Source organism: Anolis carolinensis, chromosome 2 (genome assembly GCF_035594765.1).
Source record: "Anolis carolinensis isolate JA03-04 chromosome 2, rAnoCar3.1.pri, whole genome shotgun sequence".
NCBI lineage: Eukaryota > Metazoa > Chordata > Lepidosauria > Squamata > Dactyloidae > Anolis > Anolis carolinensis.
This window is the reverse complement of record NC_085842.1, coordinates 212,346,739-212,363,205: the sequence shown is the minus strand read 5'-3', so window position 1 is coordinate 212,363,205 and position 16,467 is coordinate 212,346,739. Positions and strand designations below refer to the sequence as shown.

The window sequence follows — 16,467 nt, the reverse complement described above, 5'->3', positions numbered from 1 at the left end:
AGTGTTGATGTGTCACCTAACTACAACTTACTTAACAATCATAACAAAGGGCAGCTATGCCAAATTTGAAAACATTACTATCCCAGAACATTATTAGTCAAAGGCCATCAGATTAGAATGCCACCGTTAACATTGCTAGTGGACGTTTGTTCCAAACAAAGTAACTTGCCCAAGTTCTGCTTATATGAGACAAATGAAGAGAGTCATTTGTCAGGCAAATGTTACTGGAGCTTTGCTAGAGCTCCCAAGAAAAAGTCATTTCAGTTTTAGAGATTCATAGAATATTAAAGAGCTTTACTTATATTTTTCTTTAACCTGCCACATAACTCAGACACTTGGAGTGGCTTTTTGCTGCTTTTACGTAGTACAGCTTCCTTTACCATCCCCAAGGATTAAAAAATGAAATAACTTTTTTTAAAAAAAAATGCTGCTGAGGGTCCAATTTGCCCTTTTAGCACATCAAGGCACAAAATATGGGCAGTGGCTCAGTCCATAATTGGCTGCCTGTTTATTGACAATGCAGTGCTTGAAATATGATCAGTCTATAAAAATTATGAACAGGCAGCAACGTTTGTTCTAATAAGGTTGCCTTTGTCTGGACAGTGACCTCAGGGATCATGGAAGACTGCTGAGGTCATAAACCAGAGTGGCTCTACAGAGGTTGGAAAGATCTGGATATTGTTGGTTTTTTAAAAAAAGCAAAGCTTCTTGCCTTGCCTGGGGAATCTAGCTCAATGTATAATTTAAGGGCTTTAAGTGCTTGAGAAGCTTTAACTGATATTGCAAGATGCAGCTACCAGTACTAGGAGGCAACAGAGATATGAAGCTGTTTGGATGGTGCCAGCTTTCAGAACAAACTAAGAAAGCAAACACTTCGGGCAGTGGCAGATTAGGAATTGGATATACTTTGAGATACCTTCAGATTGCAATTCCCAGCATTCTTAACCTTATGTTAGGACTGCAAGAGCATTTCCAGTATGAGTTGAAGGCCTCAGATTAAGACCACAGATGATGAGAATTCTCAAGGATGAAAAATTATTTTTCATTAACTGAGTATGAAGATTCAGAGATGAAATGATAGCCATTTTCTTTTATTGTAAGAGCTTTTTTAAAAGTGGGATAGATTGCCAAGGAAGGTGGTGGACTCTCCATCTTTGGCGGTCTTTAAACTGAGCTTGGGGGGCATCTTTCAGGGTGCTTCCTACATGACAGAGAACCGGACTAGATGCCCCTTGTCTTACCTTTGAACTCTAAGATTTTATGAGTCTATGATTATTTTTAAAGAAATAAGGTTCTAATTTACCTACTTGTTAGAATACAGTAATGCATTTAAAGGAGTTGTCCCTTCAAAGTAATTTGATGGCTTCATCATATCTTAACCCAGTTCTGGTGGTGACTAAGAATGCCAGAAACTTGATTTTTGGATATCTTTGTGTGTTAAACTAATAATCTGTCCTACCCAATATTCTGTTTTTAGAGTTTCAGAGGAAGGACAGAGCATAGCATACGCCCATCCATTTACACCTGCTCCTTTTTCATTCATTAGGATATATAATAATAATAACATTATAATAAAACATTATTTATATACCACTCCATCTCCTCAAAAGGACTCAGGGCAGTTTCCAACATAAACATAAAAACATTCAATTGTCAAAAGATACCATACAACAAAGTTAAACATAATAAACATAATAAACAACATCATAAAAGAGAAACAAAACAATTCTATTAAAACAGACATAAAATTAAACCTCCATATTCACAGGACTGGTACCAACAGTTACATTTACCCATGACTAAAAAAATATGTTCTGTCTAGGCATGTTGTTGTTGTTGTTGTTGTCGATACCCTGCTTTGTCTCCCCAAAGGGGACTCAAAGCAGCTTGGCATAAAAGCATTGGTATATAATTTAAAACATACAAATATGCAAACATTAAAACAGATTTAAACATAAACAGAACTTTAAAAAATCATAGTTAAAATCCATCAAAACATATTCAAAGTTAAAAACCACAGCACCCCCTGATTAAACCTTAAACACCTCTATCTTTAAAAGCCTGTTTGAATAGAAAGCTGCAGCTGGAAGGATAGCAGATAGGGGGTCATGCTGGCTTCCCTGAGAAGAAGGGAGTTACAGAGTTGAGGGGCAGCCACAGAGAAAAAAGGCCCTCTTTCTGGTTCCCACCAAGCAGGCTTGAGACAGAGGTCTCCTGAAGATATCAGGGCTTGGGAAGTTTCATACAAGGAGATGCAGTCAGCCAAATAGCTTGGACCTGAACTGTCCAGCCTATTTTCTAGTTTCCCCAGCATGATCCTACAATATACTTCCACAAAAAGTAGTTCATTTCCACTGGCTTTCTATTTTGTATTTCCATGACAAATCCAGAAATACGAGTGTTGTACTATATATCCTAATTCACATAGGCATTGTTTCGCTCATCGTAACATCAAAAAGACCTGTTTTAATAGTCAGAGTTTTTGATGCTGTGGGAATACGTCTAGATTCTCTGATATATCAACCCACTCAGGTTGATTTCTCCATATAAAACACACACCACACACATAGTTGAATGTGCTGGCATTATGTTAATAGCTGCCTTCCACAAATTTGCCCAGCTCATTTTGTAATCCAGTTATACAGTGGGCCATGAACATATACTAAAGCATTCAGTTGCAATGATCAGAAAGAGTGCTGCATTTTTGTATAATCCCTATTTATTTAAACTCTGTGTGTGTGTGTGTGTGTGTGTGTGTGTGTTGTTCATTTCATATAAAGCATAGGATTAAACACCACACACAAGGGCTGACTCCAAATGTGGTGGATAAACTAAGGTTCTCATTTTCTGTTACTTTTCTGTCAGGGCTGACCTTGCCATCAGGCAGAGTGAGGCAGCTGCCTCAAGAGGACAGATGTTTGGGTGCTACTTCTGCTCTGTCCTGAACCTCTACACTAGCCTACTGCCCTGAAGTGTGGTTGAAAATAATATATCATTTCCATAACTGTCAGTCTAGTTAGCTTTTCTGAGTGGGATGCTGGAGGATGACATCCTGTCTTCCTTCAGGTATCAAAATGTATTGGGCAGGCCCTTCATTCAGCCATTTTTTTTCATCCAATGTGGTTAGCAAGATATTCCTAAATTCCTCACAAGCAGAGCCAGTCCAACAATGAGGCGAATTAAGAGGTCGCTTCGGGCGCCAAACATACGGGGGCACAGTCGAGACTGCTTTTTCTGTTGATTTGTTGTATAACATGATGTTTTGGTGCTTAATTTGTAAAATCTTAATGTAATTTGATGTTTAATAGGCTTTTCCTTAATCCCTCCTTATTATCCAAAATTTTCGCTTATCCAACGCTTTTATTTTTCAGTGATTGTTTTTTTTGGGGGGGGGGGCAAAATTCTGTTCGCTTACACTTGAAAAATACCTAGGGCCGGCTCTGCTCACAAGTCATCATTTCTCACTTCCTTTTGCTACTGTAACAAGGATGGAGGAGACAGAAAATAGACACCTTCTGCAGGAAAGACAAAACTAATTGGCTTGATCCATTTGATTTAGTTACACCTCTATTCCCAAGAATGTCCATGTCTTGGACTTTAGCATTAGGACAAGTCTTAAAACTTCAAGGGACTAAGTGTTATGGTTGAGCCTTATGGCTCCGATACTGGGAGACGAGGTCGTAAGACTCCTCGAGAGTCAGACTCTCTTGAGGAGCGCGAAAGGAAATGGCTCCGAGACTTATTTGCAGAACCTACGGACGAAGACTCCTTTGAGGGTTTTACTGAGAGAATGGAGGAAGAGATGGTTAGCTCAGAGGAGGATGACATGGAATGGACTCGTGTGAGGGAGGATTTGGGTGTCACCGGCAATGATAGCATGGGAGGCGACTGGCGGGTTGTAGGATCGGACCCGTGGACGGGCTGGAGGGATGGAACGGGATCCACAGCTGGGGATGCTGTGGGGCGTAGTCAAAGGTGTTTTAGCTCTGATGAGGATGATGATGATGAGGCACCTGGAATTAGGATAGCAGCTGATAGTGATGAGGAGTTATGAACTGGCATAAAATGGGGTTTAGAATCAATGGCTAATTGCGTTGGGCAAGGTAATCTGGACGAACGCTTGGGCTCTTGTTGGGGAAATTCCTGAAGACGGGTGTGATTCGTTTGCTGAATACGTAAGTTACCAAGGACACTGGGCATAGACGGCAGGAGGAACTGTGTGGGCTTTTGTTGTGCAACCTGTGTTTAATCTTGATAGCTTGGACCTCAGTCGTCTTTTTGACGGACATTAATTGCCTACTCTGGATTGACGCTGGACTGACTGACTGACTTCGACCTCGGACTATCCCTTCTGTGGCTATCGGTGGAACTGGTGAACTAAAGACGTCTGTACCTGGCTTTCGACCTTGGACCGGATTGGGACCCTGCTGACCGCTGCTACCCTGATTGATGTGTTTGGACCCAGAGTTCGCTCGTTGCACGGAGGAGTAACAACTTAGTTACTCAATCGTAGCTTTTGAGTAGCAGAGAGGAATCTGCTGCCAGTTATTTGTGTTTCATTGAATCTTTGTTTATCAACTTTTGTTTGTTTAAAGTGCCAGGCTGAAGTAAGCATTTTTGATTTAACCCGGATTAAACTCCTGTTTAATCCGGTTTATCTTTTGAACCGTTTTTTAGTTCCAGCAAAGTCTTTTTGTATCTTTTCACATCAAAGGCAAGTGTTTGCCTAGCCCTTTGTTTCTTACGGGCATTTTTGGTTCTGTAACTTTAATAAACTGTGTTGAACCTTATTTGGTGGCGTTCTGTCTGTGACACTATGTCTTCTAACTAGTAACTCTCAGGGCCCTTCCACACAACCATATAACCCAGAATATCATGGCAGATAATCCACAATATCTGCTTTGAAGTTGACTATCTGAGTGCACACTGCCATATAATTCAATGTGGATTTTATACAGCTATGTGGAAGGGGCCTCAGTGCTCCTACAGAGAAGCCATATCTGCTCATTGAATTTTGAGGACTTGAAGGACAAACCATCAATGGATCTGCAGGCCTGAGTTGGTCTCAAAACTACAGGAACGGAAAGTGACACAGCAAAGAAAGGAATTAGAGTGGGAAGTTAGGGTTCAGGGCCAAATACAAAGATAGCCTAAACCTATTGCGACAGTGGGGGAGATTTTCACTGCAAGTATACTAGAGCAGAAAAATTATTTTAGGATTGCTAACAAATATACAGTCGGGTGGATCTGGCTGAGAATTCAATGTTTATTTTGGGAATCATAGATTACTGGTATGTTTGGACTAACATTAGAGCATGCAGTAGATACAATTCTGCTTTTTGTTCTGATGAACATTGAACAATTATTTAATTCAAATATGGGGATCTTTGTCCCCATATTTGAATTAAATAATTGAACTATACCAAGACTTTGCAAAAGTAACAGAGATACAGACTCTTGTCTTTATTTTTCATTAAGATAGGAGGAGGAAGGACATCAATGATTCTGCACACATCCCATGCAATTCCTCAATGTCCTCTTTAATAACTCGAAAGTCTGGAAATGGCAAAACTACCCCAGAGTAATTCAGGTGACCTGAAGGTGAATACATGTACACACAACTCATTGCTGAACTGAGAAGAACAGAGGAAGGTCAGCCAACCCAAGTTAGCAATAAAAGCCTAGGTGCACCACTAGTTTGAGCTACAGTGCAAGAGCTAGTCTCTCTGGAAGCCCTTGGAGACAATTTTTTTGAAAGAGAAACATTCCAAAAGTCCTAAAATCAGCTCTTCAACAGCTTCCACACATATTGTTGTTTCACCTAATAATATCTCCACTTATCTTCCCATCCTACAGCAGTGCATTTTGCAGCTTTGTGAAGAACTAGCAGTCAATGGCCTCCATCCTATTGCATCATTCCAACTAGAAGATACGTATAGAATCAACTCCTGAATGAATACCTGGCAAATCCCATTGATTCAGTGGCTCTGCTCAAACTGGGGACCAACAACAGTACAGTATTGAGATCAGTGTCCCTGAGCTAAGCTCAAGCTTTCATTGACAGCATGAATTGCAGATATATAGTCTATATATATAGTGATACAGTCGGTACTCCTCGTTTGTGTATAGGTTTCCATGACCCACCGAGCATTCACACTCTGGTCTCCAGAATCGTAGTCCAGTGTTTACACTAATACACTTCTCTCTCTCCCTCTCCTTCCCTCCTTCCCTCGCTCTCTATCTTATCTATCTATCTATCTCTCCTATAATATCTGCAAATGAGAAGTGGTATTTTTGTACCACTTCTCATTTGCAGATATTATAGGAGAGATAGATAGATAGATAAGATAGAGAAAAAACATGCAAACAAATAAATATCTTCTATACAAATTCATGGAACAGGAACAACACCTGATGTACATCACTGTCAATCTAGGACCTGTCTCTCACACACACTGTACCCACACACAACCTTTTTTTTTTTTTGCATCTTTCTCAGTCTTGCCAAACTGAAGACAGATTCTTAGCAGAGACACCTAAAGAGCATGCAATAAAACCCCCAAAATGAGACAGAAAGAAAAAGATTAGGCCAATGAGCTGTCAGTCTGAGCACTAGCTCAGACAGAGAAATTAATTTAAGGACAGGAACATAGCTGGATACAGGTGGAGGGGAGAGATGGTGAAGTCCTTCATCCTGGTGAAATCACGGGGAAGAAAGACCAGGAGGAAGGGATGCAATTAATCATAGGGTTAATAACAAGAGAGCAGGAGAGGTGGGGTAGAGCAGGACAGAAGTCAACATGGCCTACAATGGAGAGATGGCTAATGCAATTAACAGATTTTGCCAAAATGGACACATTGTCTATTTTGGTGTGGGAAAGGTCAGTAGACACATCGCTCAAAGACTGAAAACCTCAATGTGTTGTTGAAGGCTTTCATGGCCGGGATCACAGGGTTGTTGTATATTTTCCAGGCTGTACGGCCAACACTGAAAACCTCTTCTAGACTTTTTGTTAAAATTAAGAAAGCAAGAAACTTCACAACTGGTTTTGATTATTAGGAAAAAATAGGATATTGAAAGAAAAGGATTGTGTGGATAATTTGGTGAGAGAGGCATGAATGCATATATAATCCCTGAAAGGGAGATTGGAAGTAACTTGTTTTTCTCCCCATGCAGGGACATGAGAGAAGCCTTCCACAAGAAGGCAAAACATCAAACACTGGGCGTCCCCTGGGCAACATCCTCACAGACAGCCAATTCTCACACACCAGAAGCAATTTGTAGTTTCTCAAATTGCTCGTGACATGAAAAAAAACTTGTTTTTCTGTTTTCCTTTTTCTTCTCTTTATTTTTTTCACGGAACTCACAAACTTTTATTTCATTCTAGATTCTTATTTTCTTTGTTTCTCATCTTGGTAAATTTTAATGCATTTTAAACTTTCAATATTTAAAAAAAGGAAAGAGAGAAAAGGAGTGGGAAGAGGGAAGGAAAAGGACAGCTATCTGGCTTATTCATTACAATAAAAGGATAACATTGAGCATAGATGGATGGATGTGTTAGCAGCTAAAAACCATTTTATCACAGATACAGATATTTGGAGAAAGCTGTAAAACAATATGCAAGTAGTTTAGGAAACCTGGTTATCAATCATTATTATCATCTGTTTGAATTTGGAAGAAAAAAACTGGCTAGAACTTGGTGTCTATGCCATAAAATTGACAGAGAGGAGGAGAAGGGGGGAGAAAAGAAGAAGATCACTATCAATGTTATTGACTCACTTGAGGAGGGGAAAGACATAGAAGGGAGGGAGGATTGTGGGATGAATGGGTCAGCATTTCTCCACCCATAGGTGGAGAAATGGATGGAACGGAGGGAGGATGGAAGAAAGGGTTGAGGAATGAATGGATTATTTATTAGCACAAATGGATGGCAGGAAGGGTGAATTAATGTATGGGGAGAAAGGAAAAAAGAAAGGGAGAGAGGAATGTTGAAGGTTAGGAGGAAAGACGGGAAGGAGATTTAGAGGGTGAGTGGATTAGCACAAATAGATGGATGGAGGAAGGAAAGAAAGAAGGCAGAGAGGGGAAACTAAATTAGCACAAATGGATAAATACGTTATTGAAGCCTTCATGGCCAGAATCACTGGGTTGCTGTGAGTTTTCCAGGCTGTATGGCCATGTTCCAGAAGCATTCTTTCCTGATGTTTCGACTGCATCTATGGCAGGCATCGTCATAACCTCTAAGGATGCCTGCCATATATGCAGGTGAAACGTCAGGAAAGAATGCTTCTGGAACATGGCCATACAACCAAGAAAACTCATAGCAACCCAATGGATGAATAGATGGAGAAAGGAAGGAAGGAAGGAAGGAAGGCAGAGAGAGAAGTTGAGGGGAAACTAGATTAGCACGGATGGATGGATGGATGGATGGACACATGGATAGAAGGAAGAGACAGACAGAAGTAGAATGGAAAGGGAGGGAGGCAGGGAAAGATTAACAGAATCAGGATTAACAGAAATGGATGGATGGAAAGATGGACAAATGGATGGAAGGGATAGAGGGAGGGAGGAATAGTTGAAGGATGAATGGATGTACAGGAGAGTGGAAAGAAAGATGGGAAGGGGGCTGAAGAATGAATGGATTAGCAGATGCATGGAAGGAAGGAAAAAGAAGGGAAGAAGGGTAGAGGATTAATGGATTAGCAGAAAGGGATGGATGGACAGAACTGAGAGTTGTAGAAAATAAGGGGAGGAGGTCTGAGGACGAATGGATTAGCAGAAAAGGACGGATAAATAGGTGGAGGTAGAGAAGAGTGGAAAGAAAGACGGAAAGAAGGGTTGAAGGGTGAATGGATTAGCAAAAGGGGATGGATGGATGGATGGAAGGAAGGAAGGAAAATGAAGGGTAGAAGATTAATGAATTATTATTCTGTTTATTTATAGCAAAAAGGAAAGGAGGAAGGGAGGGAGAAAATAAGACGGGCTGAGGATAAATGGATTAGCAGAAAGTGACAATCGATGGAGGGATGGAAGAATAGAAAGGAAGGAGGAAATAAAGTTTGAATGGTGACTAAATTAGTGGAAAGGGGAAAGGGCAGATAAAAAACTAAGGGGGAAAGGGTTGAAGATGAACGGATTAGCAGAAAGGGATGGATTGAAGGGAGAGAGAGTTGTAGAAAGACAGGAAGGAGGGCATTAGCAGAAAGAATGGATTAGCAGAAAGGGATGGATTGTTTTTCATGTCAAGAGTGACTTTAGAAACTGCAAGTCACTTCTGGTGTGAGAAAATTGGCCATCTGCAAGGACGTTGCCCAGGGGATGCCTGGATGTTTGATGTATTATCATCCTGTGGGAGGCTTCTTTCTTATCCCCGCATGGGGAGCTGGAGCTGACAGACAGGAGCTTACCTGCTCTCCCAGGATTGAAACTACTGACATTTCGGTCAGAAGTTCAGCCAGCACAAGGATTTAACCCACAGCACCACTGGGGGCTCCAAAGGGATACATAGAAGGAAGAGTTGTAGGAAAAAAGGGAAGGAGGGCAGAGGATGAATAGATTAGCAGAAAGGGATGGGTAAACAGATGGAGGGAGAGAAGAGTGGAAAAAAAGACGGGAAGAAGGGTTGAAGCGTGGATGGATTATAGAATCATAGAGTTGGAAGAGACCTCGTGGGCCATCCAGTCCAACCCCATTCTGTCAAGAAGCAGGAAAATCACATTCAAAGCACCCCCAACAGATGGCCATCCAGCCTCTGCTTAAAAGCCTCCAAAGAAGGAGCCTCCACCACACTCCACAGCAGAGAGTTCCACTGCTGAACAGCTCTCACAGTGTGGAAGTTCTTCCTAACATTCAGGTGTTATCTCCTTTCCTGTAGTTTGAAACCGTTGTTCTGCGTCCTAGTCTCCAGGGCAGCAGAAAACAAGCTTGCTCCCTCCTCCCTATGACTTCCCCTCACATATTTATACATGGCCCCCATCATGTCTCATCTAAGCTTCTGCAGGCTAAAGATGTCCAGCTCTTTAAGCCGCTCCTCGTAGGGCTTGTTCTCCAGACCCTTAATGATTTTAGTTGCCCTCCTCTGGACACTTTCCAGGCTATCAACATCTCCCTTCAGTTGCGGTGCCTAGAATTGGACACAGTGTGATTCCAGGTGTGGTCTGACCAAGGCAGAATAGATGGGGCGCATGACTTCCATGGATCTAGATCAGGCATGAGCAAACTTTGGCCCTCCGGGTGTTTTGGACTACATCTTCCACCATTCCTAAGAGCCTCAGGTCCCTTCCTTTTCCCCATCAGTCGCTTAAGTGGCTGAGGGGGAAAAGGAAGGGGCCTGAGGCTGTTAGGAATACTGGGAGTTGCAGACCAAAACACCCGGAGGGCCAAGGTTTGCCCATGCCTGATCTAGACACTATACTCCTATTTATGTAGGCCAAAATGCCATTGGCTTTTTAGGGCGAATGGATTAGCAGAAAGGGGAGGGGGATGGCTGGACAGGAGGAAGGGAAGGGAGTCTTGAGGGATGAGTAAAAGATGGAGGGACATCGCCCCCCCCCTCCTCCCCCCGCGCAGGGCTCACCAGTCTGTCCCGGGCTCGTCGACCACGAGCAGGACCTTGCTCTTCCCGGAGGCGCTGCCCCCGACGCCGACCTGCTCGCTGAAGGTGGCGGCAGCGGCGGCGGTGGTCTGCTTGACAGCGTTGGAGAGCGAAGAGAAGAAGCCCCCTCCTCCCCCACTGCCGCCGCCGGACGTGGGGCCGGGGCTGGGGGCTGTGGGGGCCGGGGCGGCGGCAGAGGGCCCCCTGTCGGCGGGGGAGAGGCTGCCGGGCGGCGGGGAGGTGGCGCTGGGCGGCGGCGGTGGGGGGGGCTGCGGGCGCTGCAGGTCGGTCATGTACCCGTTGGGCAGGTTGGCCATGAAGTTGCTGTCGGAGAGCCGGCGGCGCAGGTAGTTCATTTTGGCGGGAAAGAGGAGGAGGAGGAGGAGAGGCCCCTGTCTTCTTGGTCGGGATGGGGGTCACCTCAGAGAACGTCTGCCTGAGACGAATGTCCCCTCGTCGAGCAATGCGGGGAAAGAACCGAAAAAAAGGCTGAATCCTTCTGCCTCCCTTCACCTTCCTTGAGGAGCGGAAAGGGCTATTGAGGAAACAGAGGGGGAACGCTCTGCCGAGAAGGAAAACCCAACCCGAGCCGACTCCTCCCGAGTCCTGGCACCTTCTGCGCTCGTCGGCGGCCAGCCCTGCCCTGATAATCCCTTCCTCGCCGGTTGGGCTCGCCCGCGTCCTTTCCCTCGCCCCCCTCTGCGGCTAAAGTGGTAGCTCCCTTTCCCACACTCAGCGCATCCAGGGCGGGGCCAAGAGCACCGAGGAATAGGGGAGCGTCTCCACAGCTGCCCCCCTCTTCGACAGCGTCGAATGGTACGGCCTGGTACCCAACAGCAGCAGGGATGCAGCAGGGACAGCAAAGGAAGGATGCTTCTGATGCTGGACTCGATGCTGGTGGTGCCACGGCCCAGGATGCTGGTGTTGACGTCATGGCGCCGCTGTCATTGATCTCATCAAGTGCTTGGAAAAGGCATCCCAAAGCTGGTGGTGCATCCATGGGAAATAGGGGCTGAAACAGACAGTAGCGTGTGTCATTTCAGTTCCAAATGAGAAGCAATTCCCAAAAGGGCAATTAATAATAATAATTGGCAGAAACCAGTGCAGGTGGTCCCAGTGGTGATGGGCACACTGGGTGCTATGCCAAAAGATCTCAGCCGGCATTTGGAAACAATAGACATTGACAAAATTACGATCTGTCAACTGCAAAAGACCAGCCTATTGGGATCTGCACGCATCATCCAAAAATACATCACACAGTCCTAAACGCTTGGGAAGTGTTCAAATTGTGATTTTGTGATATGAAATCCAGCATGTCTATCTTGTTTGCTGTGTTATAATAAAATAATAATAATAATAATTTTTGTGATACGAAATCCAGCATATCTATCTTGTTTGCTGTGTCATACAATGTCGTTGTGTCAATAACAATAATAATAATAATAACTTTATTTATGCCCCACCACCATCTCTCAGAAGGACTCGGGGCAGCTTACAGAAGCACATACAAGTGCCGTAACACACAAAATTAGAGATAAAATTACATAACATATTAAAGAATGACAACATCAGTTAAGATAAAAACAACACATTACAAAAAGTCCAATTTTAAAAATCAATAAAACAAAGGCAGGGGCGGCACCCAGAAGGGTCATAAGCACCCGAGGAGCCAAGAAATAGAATGACACAAGAATAGAATCAGAATCCTAGAGTTGGAAGAGACCTCATGGGCCATCCAGTCCAATCTCCTGCCAAGAAGCAGGAAATCAGATTCAAAGCACCCCCGACATATGGCCATCCAGCCTCTGCTTAAAAGCCTCCAAAGAAGGAGCCTCCACCACAGTCCGGGGGAGAGAGTTCCACTGCTGAACAGCTCTCACAGCGAGGAAGTTCTTCTTAATGTTCAGGTGGAATCTCCATTCCTGTAGTTTAGAACAGAATAGGATAGAATAACTTTATTTTCATTGTACATTGTACAACAGAATTAAATGCTTCCGCCAGCACACACCGCAAAAACAACACACCCATCCCTCCACACTCCCACCCCACCGCACAGCCCCCAATGCCACATCAATGCAAAGCCAACATACGTGGGCAGAGCAAAACATTTTGCCTGCTGTGTCATAAAAACCTTTTGAATGAATATATAACAGCAGAAGTTGCTGCACAAAACTATCCTCTACACAAAACTACTGTTCAACACAGTCACCATAATTTGTACACATTTGTGCCATCGTTTAAACCAGCATCAAAACCAGTTTGGAAAAATTCTGGGTATTGCTTCGTGACCCATGATTTTAAAGCTTTTTTAACGTCATTTAAGTCATTGAATCTGAAATGCTGTAGGTTGTCTTTCAGAGGTCCAAACAGATAAAAGTCTGAAGGGGCCAAATCAGGGCTGTAGGGTGGGTAAGGCAGTACTGACTAGCCCATTTTAAAAAAATGCTCGGGTTGTGAAAAATGACATGTGTGCACGCTTTCAGTGTTTTGGGACACACCGGGTGTTATTCATGTCATTTTCCTGCAACATGATGCCACAATCAACAGCGAAACCTATATAACCACACTTAAGAAACTTAAGGAGGCACTAAGAAAGAAGAGACCATTAAGTTTGTTCCATAAAGCTTCATCACGATAATGCAAGCCCAGACACATCATTTTTCACAACACAAGCGACTACAAAAATGGGTTGGTCAATAGTGCCTCACCCACTCTACAGCCCTGATTTGGCCGCTTCTGACTTTTACCTGTTTGAACCTCTGAAAGACAACCTACGGATTTTAGATACAATGACCTGAATGACATTAAAACAGCTCTAAAATCATGGGTCATGAAGCAAAACCCAGAATTTTTCCAAAATGGTTTTGATGCCTGGGTTAAACAATGGTGCAAATGTGTACAAATTGATGGTAACTACTTTGAATGGGAGTTTTGCATACAGGATAGTTCAGGCTATGATCTGTAGCAACTTCTGCTGTTATATGTTCATTCATAACGTTTTTATGATGCAGGAGGCAAAACTTTTTGACCCACCCTTGTAGTTATCGCTCTAGGATAAAAGCTGTCTGTCAGTCTATTTGTCCTTGCCTTTGTCACCCTTTACCGTCTGCTAGATGGTAATAATTCAAAAAAAGAATATGCTGGTTGAGATGGATCCCCAAGAATGCTCTGAGCTTTCTAAAGGCTGTGGGACCTATAAAGTTCTTCCAAAGAGGGGAGAGGGCAAGCAATGATTCTCTAAACAGAAGTGGTGACTCGTTGGAGCTCCTTCCTATCTGCCACTCTGCAGTTAACAAGCCACGCACAGATGCAGTAGGTTAGGACATAAAATGTGTGATAATTATGAGACAAGGAGGTCTGTGTGGAGAATGACATTTTATCTAGAGAATGATAAACATAGCAGGAAGAAATGTATGCCGTAGATCATGTGGAGCAGGCCCTTGGTATCAGCTGGGGCTTGGTTCCACGACCATTATCATGTGTGATTGCTAATCATCTTGAATTCCCACAGGGAGAAAGGCAGGGTATTATTATTATTATTATTATTATTATTATTATTATTATTATTATTATTATCATCACTCCATGGATATCAAATTTGTGGAAGCACACTTCCAATTATAGTAAAAAGGTGTTGCTTATGTAAAAGGTCAAAAATCAAGATTTGTTGTCAAAGGCTTTCATGGCCGGGATCACAGGGTTGTTGTATGTCTTTCGGGCTGTGTGGCCATGTTCCAGAAGTATTCTCTCCTGACGTTTCGCCCACATCTATGGCATGCCTCACAACCTCTGAGGATGCCTGCCATAGATGTGGGCGAAACATCTATGGCAGGCATGCCCGAAAGACATACAACAACCCCAATCAAGATTTGCTTTGTGGTTCTTTTAAGCCGTGGATATTGGAATCCATAGATATGAAAGGTCTACTATACACAAATGAAAAGAGATAAATAGTTCTATCTATATTAACTGTGCTTATTGTTTATTTTTAATGTGCTTTACAGAGAAAAATAAAAAGAAAGAAGAAAGAAAGAATAACCTTTGCTCCTAATGTAGATTGCCTTTCAGGTGCTGGACTGCAGCTCTCATCGTCCTTCACTGTTGATGATGGTGGCTAACTACAGATAATAAGATTTCCAGTCCAGAGACAACAGGAGGCCACAAGCCTCCTGGTTTGAACTCATGTTCTTATAGCCTAAATCACACATCTCAAACACAAGGCCTGTAGGCCGAATTCGGCACACCACATCATTTTATGTGGCCCATAAGACTTTCGATGAAACATAATTTCATTTATACAATCTTACAGCTGAAGGCAACCATAAGGCTAATGTGGCCCTTGATGAAAAATGAGTTTAGCACCCCTGGCCTAAATGTACAGTCTAAGATTGTGCAAGTGTTCAATTTTGCCAGAGGTTCACCCAACAGAAAGCTGAGATTGACCATGACTTTCCAGACGGGATCCACATAGAAAAATAGATGGGTGAACTACACATTCTTCATATTAAAAGTGTGCATGTCAACAACTGAATCATTTCGTAATTTAGAAGGCACATGCACACACACACTAATATAAATATATCAACATATACACACATACGTTCATGCTCTTTTGTAGAAAGATGAATGCATGGAATAATTACGTAGTAAACTAGTGGAAAATTGTAGCAATGGAAAAGAGGCATTAGGATTCATTGTTGACTCCTTCCTGTAAATAGAGGTGATAACATATGGATGAATGAATAATAAACTGTATCTAAGTACTGCCTGTGAAAATGAGACACTGTGTTTATTCAATCAATAGTGCAGAATTTTAGGCAGATGTCTTAAATTGATATTTTTATGGCATAAATTGCCTAAATCTTCAGAATTATCTATCCCGGCTCATTAGAACAGTAATTTAAGACATCTACCTTCACCTCTTGGTTCAATAAACATGAACTCCCATACTTGTAAATATACAGTAGAGTCTCACTTATCCAACACTTGCTTATCCAATGTTCTGGATTATCCAACACATTTTTGTAGTCAATGTTTTCAATATAACGTGATATTTTGGTGCTAAATTCATAAATACAGTCATTACTACATAGCATTACTGCGCAATGAACTATTTTTTCTGTCAAATTTGTTGTATAACATGATGTTTTGGTGCTTAATTTGTAAAATCATAACCTAATTTGATGTTAATAGGCTTTTCCTTTAGCTCTCCTTATTATCCAACATATTCGCTTATCCAACGTTCTGCTGGCCCGTTTATGTTGGATAAGTGAGACTCTACTATATTAATTCATCTATTCTTTTATACTGATTTTTAATAAAGCTTGGCTTTACTCGTTTTCCTTTGATAGCCACATTACATAAGCAGTGACAAAAAGAGAAGTCCCACAATATTTGGTATTTATACTGTGTTTTAAGAAAAAGCTGGAAGAAGGTAAATTAGTAACTACTGTATGATCCATGAAGGGATATGCTCTGGTTTAGTTTTTGTCTCCCACTTATTTCACAATAGCAATAATTAAAATACATTAGTGATTACTTTCAAAGTGCTAGTACTCATTGTGAGAGTCCCATTGTTAAAAGAAACTTATTGTCCAAACAATATAAGCAGTTATGTTGATTCATGTGTCTATATGTGTTCATGCACACATGCTGTGTATATCTTTTGTAAAGATAATTATCTGTTCAAGAAAATGTCCCCTAAAAATAAGGAGGAAGGATAGCTCACAACATTATATTAATTTGCCTCAAAGGGATGCTGTGAAGACAATAATGAAAGGAAGACTTGTTCTTCTTGGAGAACAAAATGTGATGTAAAGAGATCATTGATTTGCTGTTACAAGCACAGTCCTCAGTGTTGAAGAGAGTGGCA

At 42.2% G+C, this 16,467-nt stretch overlaps 1 protein-coding gene across 2 annotated transcripts in view; it reads right to left on the bottom strand.

The window, feature by feature from the left end:
* Window positions 1-11,214, bottom strand: part of syn1 (synapsin I) — a 186,236-nt gene extending 175,022 nt beyond the window's left edge. For both annotated transcript variants that reach the window (XM_062971687.1, XM_062971688.1), the window contains exon 1: window positions 10,578-11,214. In XM_062971687.1, the coding sequence (XP_062827757.1) occupies window positions 10,578-10,951 (374 nt within the window). In that variant the 5' untranslated portion in view covers window positions 10,952-11,214. The remainder of the gene's footprint in view (window positions 1-10,577) is intronic.
* Between the last annotated feature and the right edge of the window lie 5,253 nt (window positions 11,215-16,467).